This window comes from Buteo buteo, chromosome 11 (assembly GCF_964188355.1).
Source record: "Buteo buteo chromosome 11, bButBut1.hap1.1, whole genome shotgun sequence".
NCBI classification, from domain to species: Eukaryota; Metazoa; Chordata; class Aves; order Accipitriformes; family Accipitridae; genus Buteo; species Buteo buteo.
This window is the reverse complement of record NC_134181.1, coordinates 2979044-3005201: the sequence shown is the minus strand read 5'-3', so window position 1 is coordinate 3005201 and position 26158 is coordinate 2979044. Positions and strand designations below refer to the sequence as shown.

The following is a 26158-nucleotide window of genomic DNA, read 5'->3' as shown; positions in this document are numbered from 1 at the left end:
TGGGGACAGCCCCGGGACAGACCCCTGCCCCGCTGCGTCGGCACATCCAGGGCTGAAATAAAGCCAAAATAAAAACCCCCCACCCAACCTCGAGCCATTAGGCAAAGCCTCCTTGCTCTGCGGCTCCGAATCCCGCCCTGCCTGCACAGAAGCAGGCAAAGCAGCGGTTACAAGAGTGGTTCGTATTTAATAATGCAATTTATATTCCACTCTCAACATAAACTATTGTAAAGGCACACTAATGTAAAAATACATCTGGCTTGTCAATAGTTTATCTTCTGGATCTGCATCTAAATCCCTGGGCATTCTTGACTTATGGCTGCACCAGTGTCTAATGAATAAAAAGGTGCAAATTATAGGCCTTGCTTTAATGCTCATCATAAAATTAGATGATAGTTGCAAAAGCTGCATTCTCCTGCCCACAGTGCAGCAATGGTAAGCTATAAATAAAGTGTATTTAATGTATCCCAGCGCTGCGCAGAGCCAGGAAACAGTATGTTACTGCACAGCCTTCAATGGATCCGCCACAAGTTCAATGAAGTGATAACTGATCCATCATGTGAATTTATGTTAACTGTCTGCTCGCAAAGTCACGGCCCCAGCACTGTAAATAGCCGACAATCCTTCCAGCCCGGCCTGCCTGCCAATAAACCTGTCACCGGCAGGCTGGGAGCAGCCACCTTAGGACACCGCAGACAAACCATTACGCTCTTGGGTTTCCTCTCGGTTTTTCCATCCGTTTGTCCGTACGGCGCATCGCCGCCGTGCCTCGGTTTACCCGCAGCCGAGTCCCCCCCTTCCCCGGGGCTTTCCAACCCCGTGCGATGCTTTTCCACCTCCCCGGAGCTGTCACATCAGGGATGCGGGAAGCCCAGATGGGATCCGGGGGGCCGGCGGGCGCGTGGGTGAGATGGCTCCCGCTCGGGCGACAGGCAAACGCTGGTGTGTGGGGGGGGGGGGACGCAGGCTGGAAGCGGAGCTCCCCCCCCCCGCCAGCTCCTGCACCGTGCTGGGATGCTGAACCAGGATGGCATGTGCATGGGGGGGTCGTTTCACTGGGCAAAGGGGGCTAAAAAGGCTAACTGCCTGGAAAGCATCCCCTTCTGGCAGAAACATGTATCCCAAGGCTGGCACCTGGGAAGGAGATGTCCCTAGGAAGGAGACATCCCTGGGAAGATGATGTCCCTGGGAAGGAGACATCCTCGGGAAGATGTGGTCCCCGGGAAGGAGATGTTCCCAGGAAGATGTTCCCAGGAAGATGTCCCCAGGAAGCAGATGCCTTTGGGAAGGAGATGTCCTTGGGAAGGAGACGTCCCTGGGAAGGAGACATCCCTGGGAAGATGTCAGCCCCAGGAAGGCGACATCCCCAGCAAAGAGATGTCCCTGGGAAGGTGTCACCCGCAGGGAGGTGTCCCTGGGAAGAAGATGTCCCCAGGAAGAAGACATCCCCGGGAAGGAGGACATCCCCGCTTCCAGCAGCCCAAAGCCAGGGAGACCCTCATCCCTCCATGCCCAGCCTGGAGCTGGGGATGCGTGAACGGGCCCCAGCCGAGGGAACCGGTGGCGGTGACAGCCGCGGGGACGTGGCCACCCTTGGGGAGTAAGGCGGCAGCCCGGGAGGGCGCAGGGGACGCCGAGCCGGCGGGAAGCAGCGTTTGCCATCACCCGGCTCTCATTAACGCAGCGCTGAGCAGCCCCTAATAATAGCAACAGTAAATTCTCCTAACCAATTCGGGTCCATTTCTATAAATAATGTAGAATCTTTTTATTTACTGACAGGTTGTAAAAGTATCAGTGAGAATAATGTGAAATCAGGCGCTGCTGAATAATTCATGGCAGCAGCTCCGCGCTCCCCGTCCCCGCGCTCCCCTGGCCCCGACGTTTACACGACAGCACCTTGCGCCCGGGTTTATCTCATAAAAACCAGGACTAACGACCTGGCACTAATTCTTTATCAACCGGGACTTTTACGGCGAGGGGAGGAGGGGAGGAAATAGAAAGAAATAAAAATAACCCTGGGTGCACCCTATAAAAAATGCATGGGCCCATGCGCTCGCCTCCGCACGGAGCCGGTGATCCCCGGCGCGCTCGGCACCTCCCATCGGCAATTCCCTCCAGCCCCCAGAGCCTCTCCAAAAATTAGTATTAATTAGCAGCGCCGGCGGCTCCGCGCTGGCATCCCAACGCAGCGAGGGCAGGAAGGGCGGCACGACCCTGCTGGGACATGGGGACACCGGCAGAATCCATGGGGACACCGGCAGGGCCCACGGGGACGAAGGCAGGATGCTCGCTGTCCCCGTGCCACCCCCAGGGATGCCGGCTTGGGGCAGCAGACAGCCCCTGAGGGCAGAAGGGATAAATTTGGGCAGAAGAACGAGATGGCCGGGGCAGCTAATCCCTGTAACAACCTGATCCCGTGTCCCTCATCCCTCCTGCCACCGCTGAGGGCGGCGGGGACCCCCCCTGCAGCCGCCCCTCCGTCCCCTCCCCAGAACAATACCTATCCGCTGCTGTTTTGATGTGCGGCACAAAGCCGGGAGAGCTTTCCATGTAACATGATAAAAGCAAGTCCCCAGCCAGCACAATTATTTGATAATTCTCCCTTAACACCCATCAAATTAAAGCAATGTCCAAGGGCTGCCTGAAGTGGCACTGATAGGTATTAAACTTTAATGAGATTTAATGGCACTGCCCTACTTTTTAAGCGCTCGGGCCTACGTTTATGAACATTTAATTTCCCGGGCCCTGACCTCTTTTTTTCTCTTCCCTTCCCCGGCGGCCCCCCCTGCCCGCCCGCCCGCCCAGCTGGTTTCTGTTAGTGCTGGCGGCCAGCCCCGACCCGGGATGCTCGGGATGCTCGGCCGGACCCCGAGCCGATAGAAATCTCCAGGCGCTGTGGGGTGAGATGTTGACTCTAGCAGGGAGCCGAGACGGAGCGGGGAGGGGGAGCCCGGGGAAGGGAGAGGGGGGGAGTGGGGGGCAGATGTGATTCACTGGCAGCGAACGCAGCCAAATTTATGGAATGACTTAATTAATTTGCTCCCGGAAAGACGTGACACCGCGGGTCGGACTGGTTTGAGGGCCCCCATCCTGCTGCTCGATCGCGGTCGGTCTGCGAACGGATTTGGTTAAGCGCCCCTTAAAAACAAGCAGCTCCCCTGCTGCAAACCCAGCCTGCCAGGACAAATTTGGGGGGTTAGACCCCCTCAATGCCCCCAGGGACCGAACACAGCCCGCTGATCCAGTTTGTTGCTGCCCTCTAGTGTGTACAGGACAGGCCAGACCCCGCTGTCACTTGTCCCCCTCCCCACATGTCCCCCAGGCCACTTGGCCACGAAGGATGCTGTGTCTCAAGCGGGGCTGGCTGCCGAGATCCTCAAGACCCCAGCCAGCCGGGGTACCGGGGACCATCGCTCCGGCACCCCAGCCCGGAGCCCCGCCAGCTTCCCAAAAACCTCGCTAATGGGGCTGCAAGATGGGCACCGGGGCACAGACCAGCACCGGTGAGCACCGTGCGTCACCTTCTGCCCCACCGCACGGCCCTGGCGGGATGCGGGATGCCGCGGTTCCCTCCACGCCGGGATGCAGGAGGGGTTGGGGTACCCGGGTCGGCAGCAGCATCCTCCGACAAGAGGGGCTGCTGGTGCGGGTACCACCGTTGCCCACCCCGGCGTGCCCCACGGCACGAGGGATGAGCCCAGGGTTAGGGAAACTGAGGCACACACCAGCGCGGCCAGCTTCTGCGCTGGGAATGTCCCTCTCCCACCTCCTAAAACCCTCCCCAGCACCCACACCAACTGCAGGGAGACCAGCTGCAGGAATGCTAAGGCAGGGCAATAAAAGGGAGCGTTATCAAGCCCCAGCAGAGCTGACAGCCCGCGCCGAGGCGGGGAGGAGAGCAGGAGGGAGGGAAAGGAGGAGAAAGAAAAAAAAAAAAAAAAAAACCACCCTTAACCCCGAGATCACTTATCATTCAGGCTGCATCACGCATCTTGAAAGTGCAGACACAAAAATGTAATGTCATAACATTCGCAGTTCAATAACCTTTGCTTCACGAGACGGCTTGAACTGTCAGAGGAGCTGGAAGGTAAATATTTCAGCGCACAGGCACTGAATGTAAAGGCGTGGGGAGGGGGGTCGGCCTCGGCTTCCCCAGCTCGCCTCGACACGTTCAAATATCCCCTGCCGTAAATCCCGGCCGGCGCTGGGGAAAGGCCGTGGCGCGGATAAAATACGAGCAGATATAAAGCCAGACACCTTTATTGTTCAGCAAAGTCTTCCAACAAGTTATGAACCCGCAGCTTGACCCTAACCCATCATCTTGTTATACGGCGGAAACAAAGCCGGTGCCGGGAGCCGGGGCTGGACCGGGGCAGGATGCGGGCGGGAAGGAGCAAAATCCATCCTACCTCTTCCACGGGGGATATTCGGGTGACGTTCACCCCCAGCCCTCCCTGCACCCCGCATCTACCGTGCTCCAGCCTGCAAATGGCTGGGGAGAGGCACCGGCCATCCTTCGGGACCCTGCCAGGTTACAGCGGTGCAAAATCCCCGCAGCCGGGGTTAACGGGAGCGGGACCCCGGCAAAGGCAGCGGGTTAACGGGGACGGCGGTGTGTGCCGTGCCGGGTGGGAGGAAGGAGATTGCATAGCAGGGAGTAACGGCTGCAAACCCGCTGGGGATCCAGAGGGCATTGGGGTGAGCAGAGAGAACCCCCCCGACGGGGAAAATCCCCCCGACAGCGCTGGAAAGCCCGCTGGCACCGGGGCTGGGTGTCCAAAGGGGATGGCACGGCACGGTGGGAAGCGCCCCGTGCATCCAAAGGGGATGCATGGCTTGGCACGGCGGGCAAGCAGCAGCGCCAAGCAGCTTTGGGCAGCCCGCGCGTGGCACGTTGTGGTCCAACCGCGCGGCACAGCCGGGGACAACCGAAGACACCAGCCTGCAGCTGGGCTGGCTCTGCCGCGGCGCTTTGCCAACTCCCGGCGGGGCTCCGCACCCCAAATATTGGGGAGCGGGCAGGACCGTGGAGCAAGGGGTCCCGGGACCCCAAAACCCAAGCACCCAGGACCCCAAAATGGGGGTCCATTTTGGGGTCCTGTGTGCAAGCACCCAAGTACCAAGCCCCGGCATCGCCGCTAAGCCCCGTTGCAGGGGATTTGGGGGGGGGGGGGGGGGCAAGGGGGCCCATCCGCGGCGAGGAACAGTTAAACGGCCCCCACCCGCACACGAGGCGTGCGGCAACAGGCATCGTCGCACCCTCCCCGAAACACCTGCTAACGCCGCGCTGGCACGGGGCGAGCTCGCCCGGGGCGGGCGGGAGGAGCGGCGGCGGCGGCGGTGGGGAGCGCGCCAGGGCCCGCAGCAAGAAGCGGCATGTCTGCCGCTTGGCAGCACAACAGAGAGCAGGTGACAAGCGCGCCGGCGGTCGCTTTATTACAGGAAGCGAGCACGCAAGCATCTGACGCCGCTCTGCACGAAGAAAGAAGGAAAAAAAAAAAAAACAACACCCCCCAAAAAAAAATAACAACACACCCCCCCCCCCCTTTTGCCATTAAACCTCCTGGCCCTGGGCACGGGACAGGAGCCCCCGGATGCTGGGGGTGCCCCATTGCAAACCCCACTGCAAAATTTTTTTTTTGGGGGGGGAATCAGGCCCCGAGGTCACCCCGTCCTGGTGGCATCACAGCCCAGGCCTCCCCTCCCGCCCCGCATGTCCCTGCCAGGGCCAAGCAAATCCCAAGGGAGTAAAAATCCACATGTGTGCGTGCACAAACATTTCTCCTCGGCAAACACTCCCCGAGACAACAAAATTAGCCGGCGCTGCCGCCCCTGCTCCCGCTCCCACGCCGACCCACTCCTCTGACACAGCAATTAGAGGCAGGCATTAATATTTAAATATTGCCAGCTCTGGAGAAGGGAAATCAAATAAAAACACCGGCGTGCCAGCAGCGCATCAAGCTCGGCCTCAAACCCCGCTGGGTGCACGGCAGCGGGGGGGGGATGCAGGCACCTGTGCCGTGCCACACCGTGGGGGACACCAGGGCATCGATGCCACGAGGAGAACCCCCTTTCTGGGCCAAATCAGTGTGAGCAAGGAGATGGCAAGCAAATGGTGAGCAAGCGGCGAGCGTGCAGCAAACAAGTGGCAAGCGAGCGGCAAGCGAGCAGCGGCGATGCTCCTGCCAGCTCAGCAAGGCTGGGGGCGGGGGGGGCTTCAAAGGCACCCTGACCCCATGCTGGCCATGCTTTAGGGGGGCACGCACGGCTCCCCGCTCTCTCCCAGCCCTAAAAGCTGCAGGGTGCTGGGGCTGAGAGGGGGGACACACATGCAGCTTGCCCCCCCCCCCCCCCCCAGGAGTCACCCCTGGTCCCGCGGGTGCTAAGAGGCGGCGTCGGCGCAGCAAAGAGGATTTACTGCTCAACGCAAGGGGCTTTAGAGGCAATAACTTTCCCTCCTCTTGACTTAAATGGATTTTAAACTTCAAAAAGGATAGAGGGGGCAAGCTGCCAAGCGGCCGCCCCCGAAGGGCCGACCCCGCGGGTGCTACGACGGGTGCTGGAGGCGGGGGGGGGGGGGGGTCAAGAAGGGGGTTGCGAGCTGAGCCAGGGCCAACGGCTGAGGCAGATAAGGGCTGGGGGGGGGGTGTGGGGGCCATGCCACCCGCTTTTGCAGAAGGCCCCGCGATAAGGCGGCCGCCGTTATCGGCGCGGGAGTGCCGGGGCGCGCTTCCTCCCGCGCCGCCTTGTAACCGCCGGCAGGCAGTGGGGTGCTGGGAAGGAGGTGGTTTAGGGGAGGGGGGGGGACGACATTGGGGTGGCCCTGCGGCCGAGCAGCCAGGGCAGCTGAGGCACGAGGCACGGCAAGGGCTATTTCAAGGGCAATCCCGCTGGCAGCCTGCCCGGGCGGCCGTGGCGTGCCAAGCTCCGCTCCCAGCTGCCCCTTTCCGGATGGGTGCTGGGGTTCAGTGGTGCTGCCTTGTGGCCCCCCCCGGGCACCCAGATGACCCCCCCCACCACCCCTGCCCGGGGACACCCACCACCCTGCAGGGGGGGTGATGAACCCGAGCAATGCCGGCGCATGGTGGGGGGGGGGGTCTAGGTTGGGTCTCCCCGCCGGGATGCCAAGGCAGAGGCTGGCAAAGGCCATTTCCCCCTGCCCACGCCACGGGCCGTGACGCCAAACCTTGCACCCGGGGGCTCGGGGGCAGAGGGGTGACCCACGGCACCGTGCCCCCCCAAAGCGGGGTGGGAGCACCGCTGCCTTGCACCCAGCTGAAGCACGGCCGGTGCAGGCAGAAACCCCCCAGGCACAGCCCACCCAAACCCCCCCCCACCACCCAGACCCTGACCTCCACACACTGCTGCCAGACACCAGGGTGAGGGGCAGAGGGCTGGGGGGGGGGGCCAGAGGAAGGAACAGGAGAGCGAAGATTAAAAATACCCCCACCCCTCCTCAAGCTACCCCCCAACCTGCAGCCCCATCCCAGGCACTGGCACATCAGGAAGCGATAAACTGTCCTGCGGCACCCCCCCTGCACCCCCCGGCAGGCTGGCCCCCCGCCAAAGCCACTGTCTCCGCTGTAATGCTCCCTGCCCTGCAGCCAACACACACAGAGGCACTTGCACCCAACCACCCCACCACCCCCCCCCCCCAAAAAGAAAAAAAAAAAAAAAAAGGCCCCGGGCGCGCACACTCGCGCGTGCACGCACACGAGCGCAGGCACACAGGGGCGTGCACGCACACGCCGGTGTGCACGCACCCACGCACACGCTGGTGTGCACACGCTCCCGTCCATGCTGGTGCGCGCCCAACGAGGGAGGGGGCCAGCCCGCTCGGCTCACGCGACGCTCGCACGCGCGTGTGCACGGACAACCCCCCCCAACACACACCCCCCCCATGTCGTCTCCCCAAACCCCCAGCCCCACAAGTAGCCGCCGGCCTTGTCCGGCCAACCCTGCCGTGCCGTGCCGCGCCGCTGGCCGTCGTCACACCCGACGCCTCCCCACCGGGTTACACAAACAGGCTGCCAAGCGCACACGCAGCCCGGCGCACGCTCACCGGCCCCGCGGCGGCACACCCACAAACCACACCGGCTCACCCCGGTGCTCGCACGGGGCCGGCGCGCACGCGCGAGCTTGCAGGAAGAGGCGACTGCCTTCCCGCTGCCTTTTTCCCTCCATTAACTCCCTCCCGGGGCTCCCAGCTCGTGGCCCGATGCGGTCACCCCCACGGCAAGCCCGGCACCCGTACCCCCCCCCGGCTCCGTGCCCCCCTCACCTGCGTCGGGATGCCCTGGTCCAAGGGGTTTGGTGCCGGAGGAAGAGGAGGAGGAAGAGAGTCAGCCACTCGCCCTGCTGCTCCAAGGGCTGGCAGCGGGCGCTCGCCCAAAGTTTGGGGACAGCGGGCGGCCGCTTGCACCGGCTCCACCGTGCAAAGCAGTCGCAGGGACTGGGCGCGACGTAGGGCGCGAACGCGAGCGAGCGCGGCACGGCGAAGCGCCGGGCCCCGGGGCGAAGGGCAAGGCAGACGGCGCAGGCAGGGGTGGAAAAGCGAGGATGGAGCAAAGCAACAAACGCGGCGGCAGACGATGAGCCGGACGAGACGCCGGGGCCGCGGCATCCCCCCGATGCGGCGTGCGGTGCCGGGGCTCCGGTTGCGGGGCTCGGTTAGCGACACGGTCCCTCCCCGGTCCCGCGTGTCCAGAAACACGGATAATACAAGAGCAACCCGCTCGGGCAGAGCGGGGTGCGTGGGTAAACTGAGGCACGGCCCCGCGGCAGCACCCGGCGCGCTGGGCTCAAGAAACGTACAGGCAGCGAGGCAAGGAGACGTGCCAAGGTCGGTGCCGCCAGCCGAGCCCCCCGCACGGCCCCGTGCCCTGCCAGCCCCACGGGCCAGGCTCCCCCCACGGGGAAATGACCCCAAAGATCTCTGTGGCAATGTGGGACACGGGGACCGAGCACCTCGGCCGACACCGGACCTTGAGGCCGCAGCACCCAGCGGGTCTCGTCTCCCCCCCAAGATCCCCCAGCTGGACCCCCAAATCCAGGGTGACCTCCATCCCTCAGGCCGTGGGGTCCCCCAAGCCCCACACGACGGGGTCCCCCAAACCCAGGGCGACCTCCTTCCCCCAAGCCGTGGGGTTCCCCCCACTCCGGGGTGACCTCAGTCCCCCACATGACGGGGTCCCCCAACCCAAGGGCGACCTCCGCCCCTCACATTGCAGGGACCCCCAACCCCAGGGTGACCTCTGTCCTCCACACCACGGGGGTCTCTCAACCCCAGGGTGACCTTCGTCCCCCCACACCGTGGGCTCCCCACCCAGGCCCTGGGTGACCTCTATCCCCCACATGACGGGGTCCCCCAACTCCAGGGTGACCTCCAGCCCCCACATGATGGGGTCCCCCAACTCCAGGGTGACCTCCAACCCCCACACAACGGGGTCCCCCAACTCCAGGGTGACCTCCAACCCCCACACCAGGGGTCCCCCAACTCCAGGGTGACCTCCAACCCCCACACAACGGGGTCCCCCAACTCCAGGGTGACCTCCAACCCCCACACAACGGGGTCCCCCAACTCCAGGGTGACCTCCAACCCCCACACAACGGGGTCCCCCAACTCCAGGGTGACCTCCAACCCCCACACAACGGGGTCTCCCTCCCCCAGGGCGACCTCCAACCCCCACACCAGGGGTCCCCCGACTCCAGGACAACCTCCAAGCCCCACACCAGGGGTCCCCCAACTCCAGGGCGACCTCCAACCCCCACACGACAGGGTCTCCCTCCCCCAGGGCAACCTCCAACCCCCCCACAACAGTGTCCCCCCAAACCCCGGGCGACCTCCTTCCTTCCCCTACACCACAGGATCCCCCCCAAACTCCGGCGTGACCTCCATCCTCCACACCCCGGGGGGGGGGGGGGGGGGTGTCTCCCAACCCCAGCGTGACCTGTGTGTCCCCCCAACCCCACAGTGACACCCCCCCCATTGGAACCGACGTGGGGGGGGGGGGCGCAGCCCTCACTCACCCGTGGGCCTTGCCGTCCAGCGGGGGCTGCGCTCCTCCATGGGCAGAGCGGTGGAGGGAGCCGAGCCGAGCCGAGCCGAATTTTTTTTTTTTTTTTTTTTTTTCTTCCCCCCCCCCTCCCCTCCCCGCGCCGCTTCCTGCTTCCCTCGGCGCCCGCCCGCCGCCCCGGGAGCCGCACGGCTGGAGCGTGACTCACCGGGGGCCGGGCCGGGCAGGGCAGGGCCCCGACGGGGGCGGAGGACGACGGAGGGGGGGGGGGGAGAAACGGGAGGTTGGCACCTTCCCTTCCCCCCCCCCGAGGGAGGGGGTGTCCCCTAAAAGGGATGCTGAGGGAGGGGGACAGCCCCCCCCGCCACCCTATGGGGGTCGCGGGGCAGCCCCCCCCCCCCCCCCCAAGAATTAGGGTGATGGGGGGGTGACGGCCCTGAGGGATGCCTGCGTCAGGCACCGATGGGGGAAAAAAGGTTGGGGTGGCACCCGGCCCTTTGACCCCCACCCCCAAAACTGCCAAACTGGGATAACCCCAGAGCTCAGAGCCCGATCCATCCCGCCGGTGGTCCTGAGTGCGGACCTCTGCGGAGATAAGGGACCCCCCCCCTCAATGCCCCGCACACCCCCCCCCCCCGCACTGGGTGCAGTTACGGGGGACAGAAGCGTCCCCTGCGGGTGGGGAAGGCGGCGGTCACCCCACCGTCACCCTGCGGGCTTTGGGAGTTGGGAGACACCAGTGAAACGAGCGGGGTGGGGCTCAGCCCACCGGGGAGCAGAGGAAGTTGCGGATCACGACCAGCCGTGCCAGTCGGCTCCGCGTGCCGGACAAGCTCGGCAGGCTCGGACAAGGCCGGACCCCGACCTTCCCCGGGCAGAAGGGAGGGTTCCGCAAGGAATCCGGTCCCGGAGCTGCCGGCCACGGACGTGCGGGAGGAGATGCAGGCCACGACAGGGGCACCCAGCCGACCCCAAGCAAGCTGCCACATTGCCACACACACCCACCCACCCACCTGAGCCCCTTCCCGGCTCACCCTCGCCTCCGTTTCCCCTCCATCCTCCTCCTCTTCCTCCAACAGGCCCCACTGCCCGCGGTGCCGGTGCTGCCCGTGGCGCCGGTGCTGCCCGCTGCCTCCCCCAGTCCTCCTCGCCGGCAGCACCAGCGCTTACCCCCCCCCACTCCCTTTTCCCGTTCTATTTTAAATTTTTATTGCATTCTTTTTAAAGAATACAGAGGAACAAATGCCCTTATCAGCAATTCTCACAAGGTATAAAGAGGCGCTTTTATCTCCCTGCCTTTACTAATCTAGAGCGAGCCAATGCCTGTTAATTTTTTAATTTTCCTAGTGAATGCATTTGTGGCTTTGTCAGCATCCATCCGCACACGCACTCTCCTCCGCACCCCAGCCCGGCGACCCCGGCATGGGATTGCCGCCGCGCCGGCAGAGCGGTGGCACGCACGGCTCACGGTTTTGCAACCACGAAGGAGTTTCGCGCGCCGGGAAGTCCCGCGTGTCACGCGAGGCTCACCGGGACACCCTGGGATGTGCCACCGGCCGGGAAGCCCCAGCGTACGGCGGTAACCCCGGGGATGCCAACCCGGCTCTGCCCGGCCACGGCACAGGGGACGCTGCCGGAGCGGGTCTCCATCCATCCTCGGCACGGGGATGGATTCCCGCGCCGAGCCGGCCAGCCGTCACCGTCACCCACTCCGGCCGAGGTCCCCGCGGAGGCACCGGGGGGGTTCACCCCCATCCCTCCCGGGGAAGGGAGGGCGGGCGCAGGCTGCCCGCACACCGGGGCTGGGAGCGCCGGCAGCCGGCCGCGGTGCGCAGATGAGATGTGGCAGGCGTGTAACAAGCCATTAGTCACTGTCACCTTTGCCCGGCAGCCACTGGCAGGGTAATAAATCCAAGAGCTGACTCCGGCAGGCCCGTTCCAGGCCACGGCTCCCAGCTTGCCTCCGCCTCGCTGCCGGCTGGGCTGTGAGCAGCTTGCAAATGCATCCCGGTGTCCCCCCCCATCCCGGGGGCACGCAGTGCTTTGCGGGGTCCCAAACCGGGGCCAAATCCCCGCGGGGGCTGATGGATGGCCGACACGGGCCACCGAGTCCCCGGCAAGTGCCCTTCCTCGGGGACGTGGGGGGGTCACAACTCTCCCCCCCCCCCGCCAAGAAGCTCCCTTGCCCCACGGAGGCAGCACCCCGGTTCTCTGCCCGCTCCGGTTCCCTGCCCGCTCCGGTTCCCTGCCCGCTGCACCTTGCGGTTCCCGGCTCTTCCCAACCCAACGCTAGGAACCGGCATCGGCAGTTGCTGCCAGATCAAAGCAGCCTGGCGTGGCACGGCGCGGCACGGCACGGCACGGCGCGCCCGCCGGGAAGGGCTGGCAAACAAGCCGGTCCAGGGAGGTGGCAGGCGGGAAGCACGCGTGATACCTCTCCCAAAAATGCTGCCGCTCCTGACGGACGGGGCAGCCGAGTCCTGGGAGCCGCGGCCCGGCCCAGCCCCGGGGGCCCCCCAAGCTCCCCGGCGCGGCCGGCCCAACGCCGCGGCTCTCCCCGGCGCCCACGGCCTGACTCACGGCCCCGGGGACGACGGGCAGGGACCGAGGTGCCGTCGGGGTCACCTCCCCGGCAGGGCTGCGGGTTTCGGAGCCCCAACCCCGAACCGTTGGGTGCAAGCCTTTGCCGGGACACCCAAGCCGCGGCGGGCTGGCGGTGCACCCCGCGACGGGGCAGGGGACGGTCCTCGGGGACGGCGTTCCCGCAACCCCCTCCCCAGCATCCATCACCTACTTGTGGCTCCAGCGTCCGCGCCCTCCGCATCCAAAGCCGTCCGCTGGCCGATGTCCGGGACGACGCTGCCGCCCGTCCCCGGGCTCTCCCCGGCGCTGGCCACCCGGTGCCGGGGTTCGCCGGCCGCAGGTTTGGCGGCGGCTGTCTCGAGGGACGAAGAGGACGCCTGGAAAAGAAGCGGGACAGAGACTCAGCGCTTTGCCCTTCCCCGGCTTGAGCGCGGCAGGGCCGGAGAACCGCCGGCACGGATGGGGGGCACGGGGTGGGGGGACGACGACGACGGGGGCACACGGACACAGGATGCTTTTGTTTTCCTGCCAGCCGGTGCACGTGGCCGGCGCGGGGAGCCGCACGCCAGCCTGCACCGCGGGGCTACAGCTGGATCCGGCCGATGGCTCCCGGCGCGGCCAGACAAGAAAGGCTGGAGGGGGGGGAGAGGACATGAATCAAAGCGGCGTCCCCTTGCTCGCCGGCGGCAGCTGGCCGGTTAGGCAGCTCCCGATTACTCAACCGGGCAGTGTTTACTCGAGATCAACAACTCCCCCATCGCCGTCTCCGCCGGGCCGGCGAGGCGAACGTGCCGCGGGGACGGGGACGGTGTTGCCGCTGCTCCTGGCTGGGTTTGGGGACGGTCCCCCTCCCCGACCCCCGGCGGCCCATGTTTGTTGTAGCTGTCATCCTCCGGCGTCAGGCGCGCCCAACGCGCGCAGCTTGGGCTGTCGCCGCTTCTGTTTATCTTTAATAAAGCGACAGCCAGCGACGCCGCACGCATCCCGGCACCGCCACACCGCTCCGGGACAGACACACGGACAACCCAGCCTCAGGTCCGAGGGGGTCCCCGGGATGCTGCGCCCACCCCAGGCACGGCGGGATGCGGGCAACCTCCCCTCCTGCCATAGGGGACACCCATAGGGGACACCTCGCTCTTGATTTGAGGACTTTAGGATCAGGGTTGCAGCACCGCCAAGGATTTTACGTTGATCCCATTTTTCTTGGGATCAGTCCTATGAACACGGAGAGCCGAAGCGCGGTAGACGGTAGGTGAATTTTTTGCTGGGAAGCCCTTAGACTCAATGAGCCACGCACGCGAGCGGACGTATAAATTTACCGTTTGCTTCCTGGAAAGGTTTAATTTATGGAATCCATATGGCAGCGCCACACAACCGCGAGCGCTCGGCACATCCCGCAAGTCCTCGAGTGCCACCACGTACCGGCTCCAACTGGCGGGGTGCCACCAGCTGCCCCGGCGATGGCGGGATGCTCTTCTCTTCCCCAACGATAAACAGAAGGCGACTGTCACAGCGGGCAGGGGACAATCCCGGAGACAGGTCCCCATCCCCAAAAGCTTGGCACGGGATCCCTGGAGACGGCAGGGACACATCCCTGGGGTCCCAGGGGGGGATGCTGTGCCACCGTTCCTCCTCCCGGGGCGATGCCACCGGCAGCTGCAGGCAGCAATCCCCTACCTGTGGGCACGGGAAAGGGCTGGGGCGCACTTTGATACCGGGAGCAACTAATCATTAATTAGCATTAATCATCCCCCATCATGCATCACAGCAGCATTGGGCAAGATGTGGTCAGGGAGGGCCGGGCTGTGCCGGGGTCGCGGCGGGAAGGCGGATTTCGGCAGCGGTTACCGGGCCAAGGCTGGCACCCTTCTGCTCTCCGGGGAGCCCCAGCAGCACCCCCCAGACCCCAACCCACCCATCGACCCCACGGCGGTGGCAGCCCCCCACCCTTTCTATTTTCCTACCAGGGGATGCCGAGATGCAAAAGCACCCGAGATGGGTCCTACCGGCCCAAGGGGCAGCCAGGATCCGTCCCCCCCTCACCGTCTGTGCCCCCTGGGACCCCCCAGGCAGCAGCCGGAGCCGGAGCACCGGCCGCCTCCTTGCTTTAACTTCACCCCCCACTATCTGTCAGCAAATCATCCCCGGTTACACAGATAAGGAATAATTGATGCAAAGGAGCCATCTGTTTGCGAACACGGAATATCTGCTCAATTAGGAGGGATCTGTCCACCCAGATAAAGCATCGCAGCAGCCCCTCGGAGTGCGGGGGGGGCCTCCCTCCCCAACCACGTCCTCAAAGACTCACCCTCAATTAGAGGCGAGCGGGTTGATTTGGGTGCTAATTTGCCAAGCAGCACCCTGAGGTGCTTGGGCAGAGGCTGAGAGGGAAGGGTGCTCTGCCACCAAGCACTGAAATTCGAGGTGGGGGCTGGCAGCTCCCCCACGTCCCACCGTGGCGATGCTCTGCCCACCCTGACCCGGGGCTCGGGGAGATGCACGTCCCCACGGGTGGAAAGAGGGGCCCAGCCAGCCAAACGGTGCTGAGCTGAGGCCGGCCTGCTCATTGCATGGGTGGCTGTCTGCAGGAACGCGCCGAGGGAGCCTGCACACGGACAGACGGACTCGAGGGTGAGCCTGCAACAGCTCGCAGCACGCACCGGCCACGCACAGCCCCAGCAGGGTCGAGGTCCAGCGTTAGGTGTGCGGCGAGGTGACATCAATGCGACATCGTTATGCGACGTTATTACCATGGGAAAAATTGAGCTGGCAGGCTAGGCGAGGGCTGCAAGCCAGGGGAGACAGGCAGGGATGGCAGGGCAGCTCTGCAGGTGACAAAAACGGCGGAGAAAAGGATGAAACGGGGCAGAAACGGATGGTCCCACGGCACGGCGCTCCCTCCAACCCCCCCTGCGTGGCATCTGCCTCCGTCTCCCCTGGCAGATCCTTGGGACAAAGGACACGGAGAGCTCCAGCCGGCTCGAAACACAGCCACTGGCCTTGCTGGGCAGGCAGGGAGAGGCACTGCCAGACCCCGTGCCACCCGTGCCCCCCACCACCGGCACGGCAGCACCGCCATGCCCCACCTGCCCTCGGCTCGGTGCCCGGCGCCGGCAACTTCGCAGCCGGGGAACACGACGGCGGCAAGGGCAGGGAGCGGTGTCCTCGCGTCCGTCCCTCCCTGCCAAGGGCACATTCCTTCTGCTCCCGTCACCGGGATAAATACCTGCCGCGCCACCCGGCTCTCTCCCCCCCGGCCCCGGCTTCGGGATGGCGGTGACAGAGCGGGAAAGCGAACGGCCGCGGCGGCTCTCCGGCGAGAGATCCGGCACGCGGGCGGCCGCACCGGCGCGTTTCCTCTGCCTTCGGGACACCAGAAAACGCGGCTTCCCCATTCCACCTCCCCTACGCCTCGCTTGCCGCCGGGGCGGGCGGCGGCACCGGCGATGCCGCCCGTGGGGATGCCGCCCACGGGGCACCGCGGGCACGGCAAACCCCGCTTTCCCCCCGCACCCCGGCAGCATCGCAGCCCCAACCTCCGCTTTCCCGGGTGGTAGCACCCTGGAAACCCCCCGTGCTCCCGGCAGGCAGGGCACCGGGGGTGGATGCGGTCGTGGCACTTCGCCTCTTGGCTGGCATCACCCCGGCGGGGCGGCGGGCACGGAGCCCGGCGAGCACCGGCGCAGCTGCGCCGGCGATGGTTTTTGGCACGGCCTGCGGGCGAGCTCCCACGAGAGAGCGAGGGCCGAGCTGGGGAGGATGCTCGGCACGGAGGGGCCGCATCCTGCACCTCCGGGGGGATGCAGAAAGCCGGCTGCAGAAGGAGAAGCCTCGGCACGGGGGGGGGCAGCGCACCCCAGCACCCGGTTGCAAGGCTGGGGGGGGATGAACCCCCGCCACCCCGCTCCCCCCCAGGCCTGCGAGGCGGTGCTGAGAATAAAAGGTGGGTTTGGAGTGTTTGGGGCTGCGGCGAGCGGGCTCCCCCCGGTTCCCTTTGTCGGTGAGGCCGCCGAGCCCTCGGCTCACGCTGGGGCTTTATCACCGCCGCCGCGGGCACAGCCCCAGCCGCGTGTTCACCCAGGCGGTTTCAGCTGCTCTTCCCTTCAGGAAGCCTTCGCCCTCCTCCTCCTCCTCCCGCCAGCAGCCTGAAATCAGAGGGTTTTCCCCCAAAAGGAGGCTTGTGCCCGGAGAGCTGGTGCAGCGGGCATCCCCGCCGGTGGCACAGCTTGGCACCCCACGGGTCTCTGCCACCCCGGTGGGTGCCCGCAGGAGGGGCGGTGGCCAGATGGGCGCATCCCCGCCGTCGCCGTGTTTCAAGTTTCTCAGCCATGTTTGCTGGCGGAAAGTTGGAACCTGCAATTACAGCTGTGCTAACCCCTCATTAAAAATGGGAAGGGGGAGAGAAAAAAAAAAAAATAAAAATGGGAAAGAAAGAAAAGGCTCCAGAGACAGACACGGTGCCGTTAACCCTTCCCAAGCTGGGGATGGGCCCAACCCAGGCCCCCCCCCCCAAAAAAAAAAATTAACACGGCTGCAGGGATGCGCTGGTGACACCGTGTGCTGGGGGTCCATCGCTCCCCACTCGGATCCCCCCCCTCCCACCCCGGCTCCGTATCCCGGCGAAGCCGTCTGTGCCGTGGCGTGGCCCAACCCGCCGGCGGCACCCGCGTGGGCACGGCCGCGGCTGTGCCGGAGCCGTTTGTCACGGCGGGGCTGCGGTTCCCGCTCGCTCTCCAGCAGCGACACCGTGACGCCTGCCGCAGGAGCCCACACAATATGTTCGCACTCATCTCGCAGCTGCCCCCAGACAGCCCGAGGTGCCGCGCTCCTCCCCGGCGCGGGGGCCGGTGTGTGCCGGCAGAGCCGCGGCGCGCCGGAGAGCCCACGGAGGGAACCGGCAACGGGGGGCGAGAGGGGATGGAGAGGGGGCTAGAACGGGCGACGCCGGAGACCGCGGTCGAGCCGGACGCCGGACGGGAAGACGATGCTGGAAAAGCCGCCGGCACCCAAAAAAGGTCCCGAGGGCCAGGCTGTGCCACGAGCCTGGGGAACGCCGGGCGAGGGGCAAGGCCTGACCGTGACCCCCGTGTCACCGCAAGCCCCCTTCCCACCCCACCACCGTGCCGGCCAAGCAGGTTTGCAACCACCCACCCGCCGGCACGGCGGAGGAAGCGCCCGGCGGAAGCGGGGTGCAGCGCCGCCCCGCTCGCTGTCGGTTTTTGGGGTGGAGGATGGGGCGGGGGGGGGGGGCCCAGGAGCCTGTTCCCGGTGAGGGTCTGATCCTGGCGCCCACCCCAGCCCCGTCGCATCCCCCGCCTCGCGTCCCCATCCCTGGGGAGCGGCAGGTCCCCGCGTCGCCCTCCCACCGCCGCCATCCTCCCCCCCCCCTTGGCGACACCATCTCACCCGCCGCGGCCGCAGCGGCTCTGACAGCCAGCTAACGAGCTGCAGGCAGCAATTTGGGTTATATATAGCCCCAAAGTGACTGCATCTAATTGCTCCAGCACGTACCGGCCCCGCCGCGGGGTCTGGGTGCTGGGCGCAGAGGAACGGGGTGGGTGGCACGTGCTCGGTGTGTCCCCCCCCCCGTCCCCTGCCCTCACCCCGTGTGACCCCCCCAAACCTCCCCTAGCCCCCCCCCCCCCCCCCAGGCTGACAGGGCGCGAGCATCGCCCCATCCCACGGCGGCCCCGGGAAACGGGGCTGTTCTCGCCGGCTTTGTGCCGGGGCCATAAGCGGCTTTGGCTAAAGCCGCCGTCCCAGCCCGTCTCAGCCAGAGAGGCCCTAAGGAGCTTTTGTCCCCTCTCATTAAGGGGTTTCGGCCGGGGGGCCGCGGGGTGCAGCACCCGACACCCCCCTCGCCCGCCGGCTTCCAACCAGCTGCTCCGGCAGCCCCGGGAGGGAGGAACGGAGGGAGGGCGGTGGTCCTGCCGCCGATGTGTCGTCGTCCCCCCCCCGCTTTTTCGGCCCTTTGTGGCAGCAGCCCCCATCCCCTCGCAGCAGCTGCCAGGCGAGGCGGCGGGCGCGCAGATGCGGCCGGGCGGTGAAGGCGGGGGGGGGGGGGTGACGGTGGCGGTGGTGGGGATGGTGGCGGTGGTGGGGATGGTGGGGGTCCCCCGCGGCGGCTCCCCATGCCGGCGGGGCGAGAGGCGGCCCCCCCCCACCACCACCACCTCGCCTCAGCCGTCGGCGGGGAGGGGAGCCAGAGCCGAAATTGTTTGCCAGCTTCCTCGAGACGGCACAATGGAGGGCGCGCAGGCGGATCCGGGGTCAGGGGTGAGAGCAGCAATAAGTGGTTTATGCCTTTTGTGAAGAGGCTGAACTGACAGCTCGCTGGATTAACAAAGACGTCCTCTGTTCCCGGGCAGGTCATGTGGAAAGCGCTGCGCCGACCCCTGTCACTTCTTTTTTTTGCAAGAACAGACATTTGTTCGCCAGCGAACGGGGAGGTGATGGAGGGGGAGGCGGGGGGGGGGGGGGTGGGCACGCAGCCGCTCGCTCCCGGCTTTCCCCGAGCTCCTCTGGGGCTCTGGGTGTTGGGACCGGCGGCCGCTCGCTGTTTCGGCAGCTCCGGCCGCACCGCGTCCTCTCCCGTGCCTCAGTTTCCCCAGGTTGCGGGATGAGCCGTGGCTGGTGGCGATGCGCGAGGCCCCCGCGGGATGCCAGCACCCCCACCCCGCTGCCCGGGCAGTGCTGGGTCCCGTGTCGGCCCACTTCCACACCGACAGGCCCCCACGCTCGCCACCCCATCACCCCAGGGCCAGAGAGGCCGGGCAGGATGGGACCCGCACCCTGCTTGGTGCCAGAGCAGCCCCTGTCCCACTGTGGGGACACAAAGTTCTTGCTTACATCTGCCGGTCCCTGCCAGGCTGGGAAAAGTTCCCTCCACCCTGCTTTCAAGGCGGGGAAACTGAGGCAGGGGACGATGTGAGCATCCCACCCGGGCACAGGCAGCAGGGCTGGCAGCAGCACCTCCGCTCCTGGCGCTGAAAGGGGAGCTGGCCCTGCATGGAACAACCAGCCCTCCCCAAATCTGCAAGGACTTCCCCAAGGCTGTGCGGCACAGACCCTTCGCCGTCATCATTAGACTCCAGAGTAAACAGCTGAAATAATAGCGCTTTTCCACACTGAAACAAACTACTCTGGCCGGACCAGTGACCCCCCCGGCCTCGGCCGTCCCAGCAGCTCCCACCTCCCTCTGCCACCACGCCACAGCCCTGGCTCCAGGCCAGCGCTGCCTCTGTCCCCCTGGGACCACAGGGCCCCAGGCTGGGAGGGGAGGGATGCAGCTCGCTGCGGAGCAGGGCCTGCCACCCAAATCCTGCACGGACCCCGCAGGACGTGCTGCTGCCCGGCTACGGGGCCCCGCTCCATCCCGCCGCGTTCCCCATCCCCATCTCGGGGACACCACGACCCTGCAAGCCAGCGCGGCGCCCAGCTCACCCACCTCCAGCTCCGGAGCCGCCGGGCAGTCTGCGGCCGCCGTCCCCTCCCTGCCACCCTAAATACCTGCTGCGGGGAATGGCGGCTGCCCCAAGGGGCTTTTCATTCTGGAAAATCCCACCCGCCCCACGGCGGCTCATGTTTTCGGGGCATTCCCACGCGTACAAAGCCCCACGGGGGTAAACTGAGGCAAGGAGGACCAGCCGCGTCGGTGCAAGGCTCTGCCAGGCTCACCACGCCGGGGGGCGAGGGGACCCGAATGGGGGACCCTATCCATCTGGGGAGGGGGGCAGGTCACGGCAATCACCCGTGGGGCAAAAGCCTCCCTCGGTGCGGGTCCCGGTGAGGGCCACACGCCGGCCGGGCAATCAGCTTGGGACGCGGTGGCATTAAAGCCTCAATCTGTGCCCCCCCCCCCCCCCGTGTCCCCCTTCTTCATCCAGCCAGGCGGCTTAGCGCGCCGGTTCTCAGCTCCCGCCTGCCATCTAAAGACGGACTTACCGCCAGGTCCGGCGCTTCGTTAAGCCGCAGATTAAACGCGCACCATCTGCAAGGGGAAACTTTAATGCAGGATAATACCTGGAGCGCACACTCTGCCGTGTCACCGCACGCCCCGGGCCACGCCAAGGCGGGTGGGCACGAAGCCCCTCGGTGGCACGATGTCCCTTAGCGGCACCATGCCCCTCCGCGGGGATTTGGAGGGCTTTGCACGTGCGAGCGGTACCCAAGCTGGATGTCCCCATCGTCCCCGCTGTCCCCCCCCCCCCCGGCACAGCCCCCCGAGGACCCACATCTGGCTGGGGGGGGGGGGCTGCACCCCCAGCCAGCCCCTGTGTCCCCCCTGGGGCAGCCACCCCCAGGCGCTCGGGGCGGTCCAGCCACCACCCCACCTTATTAATTAGTTTAAGCGATTACGAGTTTCTTCGTCAGGACAGGAGATTAGACCCTGCAGCTGAGAGCCACCTTCCCCCACATCCCTCCTCCCCCAGGGGACAACATGGGGAGGGGGGGGGCTGCTCTGTCCCCCATTTTTAGGAGCAAATCCCACCATCTGCAACCCCACAAAGGTGGCCCAGGTGCCCTCTGTGTCCCCCCCCCAGCTCAACGAAGCCCCCGGGGACACCCAGGCCAGCAGCATCACCCGGGGTGCAGCGGGGACAAGGGGTCACCCAGGCTGTCCCCAGTGATGGGGGGGGGGGGACACAGTGGCAGAAGAGACGCCGGGTTCCGCTCAGCAGCGAGGAGGGGTGCCGGTGGGGGACAGCGCACCCCAAAAGTGGGTGGGGGAGGACGAGGCGCCCGCTTGCCGACTCAGCACCCTGATGAATTATACCGGATTACAGGTCCCCGGTCAGGTCAGCGGGGAAAGGAGCCAAAGAGGCTTCTCCGCCTGCCGGCCCGCTCCTGCCGGAGAATTTACGGCCAGGACTCCGCGACAGGCTGAGTAATTAGTACCGGGCAGGAGATGGCTGAATCAGCACCCAGCAATCGGCACCGAAGGGATGGAGCTGGAGGAGGGGGGGGGGGGTCGTACAGCCCCGAGCTAGGGGGGGGCTGCGGGACCGACAGTGGCCCCCCCTGGGATACAGGGGCAATGGGTGACCCAGCAGACCCTGCCAGCTGGGGGGGGGTCATCCCTACGGCTGCGAGCATCGAGGGAAAGCCGGCTAGCTCAGCATCCCATCCCCAACCTGCTCCGGCCCAGCATCTCTTGAGTCGGTCCCTCGAGGGGTCGCTTCGGGAACACCCCGGGACGCAGCTACGGCACGCAAAAGCCCCCCCCCCCCATCCCGTTCGCTTCAACACGAGCATCGCTCCGGTCCTCCTTACGCGGCCTGGATGCTGCATCCCAGGATGCCGGAGCCCCGGGATGCCCGAGCATCCGCCCAACCGTGCCTGGGCATCGATTTACCGGGGTTGGGAACAGCAAGGCTGGCTCCCCGGTAAAGCCAACCCCTGCTCCGCGGTTGATTACAGCCATTTCCCTGCCCGTTCCCCCTCCCCGCTGTCTCCCTCCTGCCTCCGTCTGCTGCCTGGTTTTACGAGGGCCATTTCCAAGAGGTCGCTGGAAATAGATTTTTATCACCTCATGATAAATATCGTTTACGGTGACATTACTGCTCCGAGCAGCCGTTGCAGAGGAGGGAGGAGAGGCGGGCAGGCGGACGCCCACCCGTAGCCCCCAGCTCCGCGGGGCACCGGCTGGGCCCTTTCTCGTCCCCGTCCCCATCCCCGCAGGTTCGGGCAGCGCCAAGCCTCGACACCATCCATCTACCCAGGCGGCACGAACAGAGGGAGCCGCATCATTAGCCCCGCGTGCCATTAAGCACTTAAAAAGCCATAGGAATAAGCCGCGCCATTAGCTGACAAGCGAGCTGGGAGGGGAGGGATGCGCGGTAGCGGCGGGGGGAACCGAGCGTGGACCGGGGGATCTCACCGCCCCACGTGCCATGGGGTGCCCGCAAACCCCCCCGGGAGAGATGCTCCAGTGTGCCCGGGGAGGGCAGGTAGAAGAGCCCCCTCCTGCACACAGCTCCAGGGTGGAAAACCAGGGGCTTTCAGAGCTGACACATCACTTCTGCAGGGGTGAAGCCGCTGGGCACCTCTCCAGAGGGACTTTTCGGCAGGGCAGGGAGAACCGGCTCGCCGCTTGTCCCCCCCCCAAGCCCGCCCCGGCCAGGCTTTGCTTTAGGGACGGAGCCGGCGCAGACACCCAGGAGAAAAAAAAGCCACCCGCCGGGCTGAGAACTGCAAACTCATGACAGGCACGGCACCGGGTGTTGCAACCCTGCGCAGAGGCGATCCGGCGGCCCAGGGGAGCACGGGTCCTGCCCCGGCCGAGCCTGCAAGGCAGGACGGCTGCCAAGCCGTGCCCACAGGCAGCTGCCTCTGGAAAAGGGCACGGCGGCGGGCAGGGGGCCAAGGCCAACCCGCTGCCCGCGCCAGCCCCGCCACACACAGCGCCGGGCGCCGGCCACCCCCGCGGGGGAACAATCGCCCCTTTCACCAGTGCCGAGGCGGGAGTGGATGGGGGGGGGGGGGTGTGTGTCACCTGCGGGGACAGAGCCAGGGTCCCCAAAGTGCCCCCCCCCCCCACCCCAGCGCAGAGCAGCCCTGCAAAAGCAGGGGTGAAGTACGGCAAGCGAGCCCCGCCGCGGCGCCGGCAGGGAGAGCCAGCCTGCAACACCCGGCAAAGAGCAACCCTCGCCCACGGGCAGAGAGCGCGGCAACGCCAGCCCGTGCCAAGAATCCTGTTTTCTCTCCCCCAGCCCTGGCTCCCTTCGGGCAAGCCGCCTCCTGCCTCGCTGCCTCAGTTTCCCCTCCCTGCCAGCACCCAAGGAGCTGGCAGGGATGCCGGGGGTACGGGCAAGGGGGGTGCAGGGGAGCCCAGCCCGGTGTTTTCGGCCGCTTCTTGCGACACGCGGCGCAAACCCGCCGCGGCGCGGAGCCTCGGCGTCTCGCTTGGCAAGCGGCCCCGCGGCGTGGGGCCGGGAGGGAGGGAGGGAGCTGGGCTTTGTATGGGGACAAGCCCCGGCGAGACAGCGGCAGCGGCCACCTGCCGCGGCGGCACGGCCCCTCCTCTGCCCCCCACACCCGGCGGGTAGAAAAAAAAAAAAAAAACCAAAAAAAAAACCCAAAAAGGGACAGCCTGGCCACCCCGGCAGCACAGGGGGCTGCGGGGTGCCGCTGGAATGGCGTCCATCCTGTGTGTGTCGTCCCCCCCCGCAGCAAAGCCGTCACCTCGCTGCCAGGACACGTGCGTGGGTCAGCCAGCGTTGCCCCCCATGCCATCGCCCCTGCCGAGGCCGCGCCAGCAGCTGGCACTGTCCCCCACTGCCACGTCCCACCCCCCCAGCACGTGGGGGCACCCCCCAGGAACGAGGGGGTCCCTCGTCCGTCCCCGGGAGACCCCCACGGCAGGCAAAGCGCCCGGGATGCCCGGCGGCGAGACGCGTGCCGAGCCAGCTGCCTCCAGCGAGCACGAAAGGGGGGGTTCGTTCGACCCGGCGAGCGGTTCGGTGGTCTCCCCGGGGTCGGCTCTCGCCACGGCCTCGTGGCTCCCGGCACGCAGGAGCCACCGCCGGTGGCCAGCTCCACGCCGGCAGGGCCACCTCGCCCGCGGTCACGCCGACCTCATGTGTCACTTGCGGGGAGAGCCTGCGCCCCGCCGCCAGCCCAGCGCTTGGTCCGGCGCAGGGCTCCTGCGGCCAGGGCATGCCCCGCGGCTTGGCACCCATCCTGCCTGCGGCCCCCACCGCCCACCTCTCCTCGGGGCTGGCGGTGCGGACGGACGGACGGCAAGAGCGCAGACTCCTACTTGCCCTGCCCCAAGCCCTGGGGTGAAGGTTTGGGCATCTGCCCACGCCGGGGTGCGGGGGGGGGGCAAGGGCAGAGGCAGCGAAGGGTGGGCAGTGCCCGCTCCCAGGGTCACCCAGCCACGAGCATCCCTCGGGGACCCACGGCTCCAACCTCCGCACACCCAGCTGAGCACCTGGGGGGGGGGGCAAGCTTTGCCCCCCCATCGTCCACAAACAGAGCCAGGGAAGCAGCGGCCACGGGGACCAAACCCCTTTGCCCCCCATCCCAAGCACCGCTGCCCCCCACCCCGGCAGGCCAGACCCGAACCCCCCCGAAGGATGATACATGTGCTGCAGCCCCTCAGTTGGGGTCCCCCACCCTGCGCACCCCCGGAGAGCCCCGTGCAGGCCTGCTGGGGGTGCAGAAAGCCCATTTTACTACTTTAAAAAAAAAAATAATAAAATAAAATATAAAAACTCCCATCAGCGGAGGGAGCCCGCTCCCCCAGCCCGGCAGCACCGCGCAAAGTTTGCAGCAAGTTGCGCAGAGGCCCCCCCCCCCCCCCATTTTGGGTACCATCGGCAGGTTGGGGTGCCGCAGGGGTCCCACCGCTTGCGTGTGCGTGTCCCCCTCGGGACAACAACCCCCCCTCCCCACCTCGCATCTGGTGGCGAGGTGGGGGGGGGGGGGACACACACAAAACACCCACGCAACAAGTCCCAGGAGCGTGGGGGGGGTGCTACAACCTCCCCCACCACCCCCCCCCCCAAAAAGGCTGGCGCGGTGCCCCCCCCTCCCAACACACACATACTCCGGCAGGGCTGGGGGGGTCGGGGGGGGGGGGTCGGTGAGGAGTTCCAGGCATCTGCCCGCCCTTGCACCTACCTGTGCGGCAGCGGCAGGAGCGGTGACCCCGCGCAGCCCCGCCGGCGGCAGCGGAGCGGGAGGAGGCAGCGCCGCGCACACGCACACGCACGATCAAATCCCGAGCCGCCGGCGAGAGGCGGAGGAGGGGGGGGGGGGGGTGGTGATGGTGGGGGGGGGGGGGTCAGGGAAATTAATAAGGGAGAAAAAGGCACTTTAAACCACCTCCCCCCCCCCCCCGGGGGGCTCGCCACTGTGCTGCGGGGGTGGCTGGAGGGTGGCGCTGGGGGGGGGGATCAAAGGGTGGGGGTGGGGGGGAAGGGAAGGTTGGGGAGGGGGTGTGGGGGGGGGTCTCGCCAACCCCCGCTGCCTGCCACAACAAAGAGCCAGACACAACAAAAGCAGCATATGGCCAGAGCCGCGCGGGGCTGTAAATTAAACATAAAGGGAAGATTAGATAATTAATGAGCGCTCCCGGGCCGGCCTCGGGGAGGGGGGGGGCTGCCTGCCGCGGGGAGCCCTTCGCCCCAGCGCCCAGCGTCGATGAGGGGGGGGGTGGGGGGGTTAAGGGGAGGGGGTGGGCGACGGCCCCGGCAGCGCAGGGGGCCCGGGGGGGGTCCGGGGGGGGGCACCTGTTGGGAGGGGAGGATGGGCAGCGGCCGCATCCAGCCTCGCCAGCTGCTCCGGGGCGCAGCCCAGCCGGAGCGCCAGCGCCTAAGAGGATTAGAGGGGGGCGACCTTCCCCCCCCCACCACACCACCACGGGAAACAAGCCTGAAGCTACAGGGCTGGGGGGGTGGGGATCCCCTATCGTCGTGTCGTCCCCCCCCCCCCGTGGGCTCCCACTTCTGTCCCAGTCCAGGGTAGGGGGCATCCAGCCCCCCCCCCCCCTCAAGAAGTGGGGGTGCGCGGAGGCACGACTCAGCATGGCCCCCCCCTTGCTCGCATCCCCC

At 66.5% G+C, this 26158-nt stretch overlaps 1 protein-coding gene across 2 annotated transcripts in view; it reads right to left on the bottom strand.

Moving 5' to 3' along the window:
* The window catches only part of GSE1 (Gse1 coiled-coil protein), a 103045-nt gene that overhangs the window by 52195 nt on the left and 24692 nt on the right, over positions 1 to 26158 (bottom strand). For both annotated transcript variants that reach the window (XM_075039894.1, XM_075039895.1), the window contains exon 2: positions 12811 to 12976. In XM_075039894.1, the coding sequence (XP_074895995.1) occupies positions 12811 to 12976 (166 nt within the window). The remainder of the gene's footprint in view (positions 1 to 12810; positions 12977 to 26158) is intronic.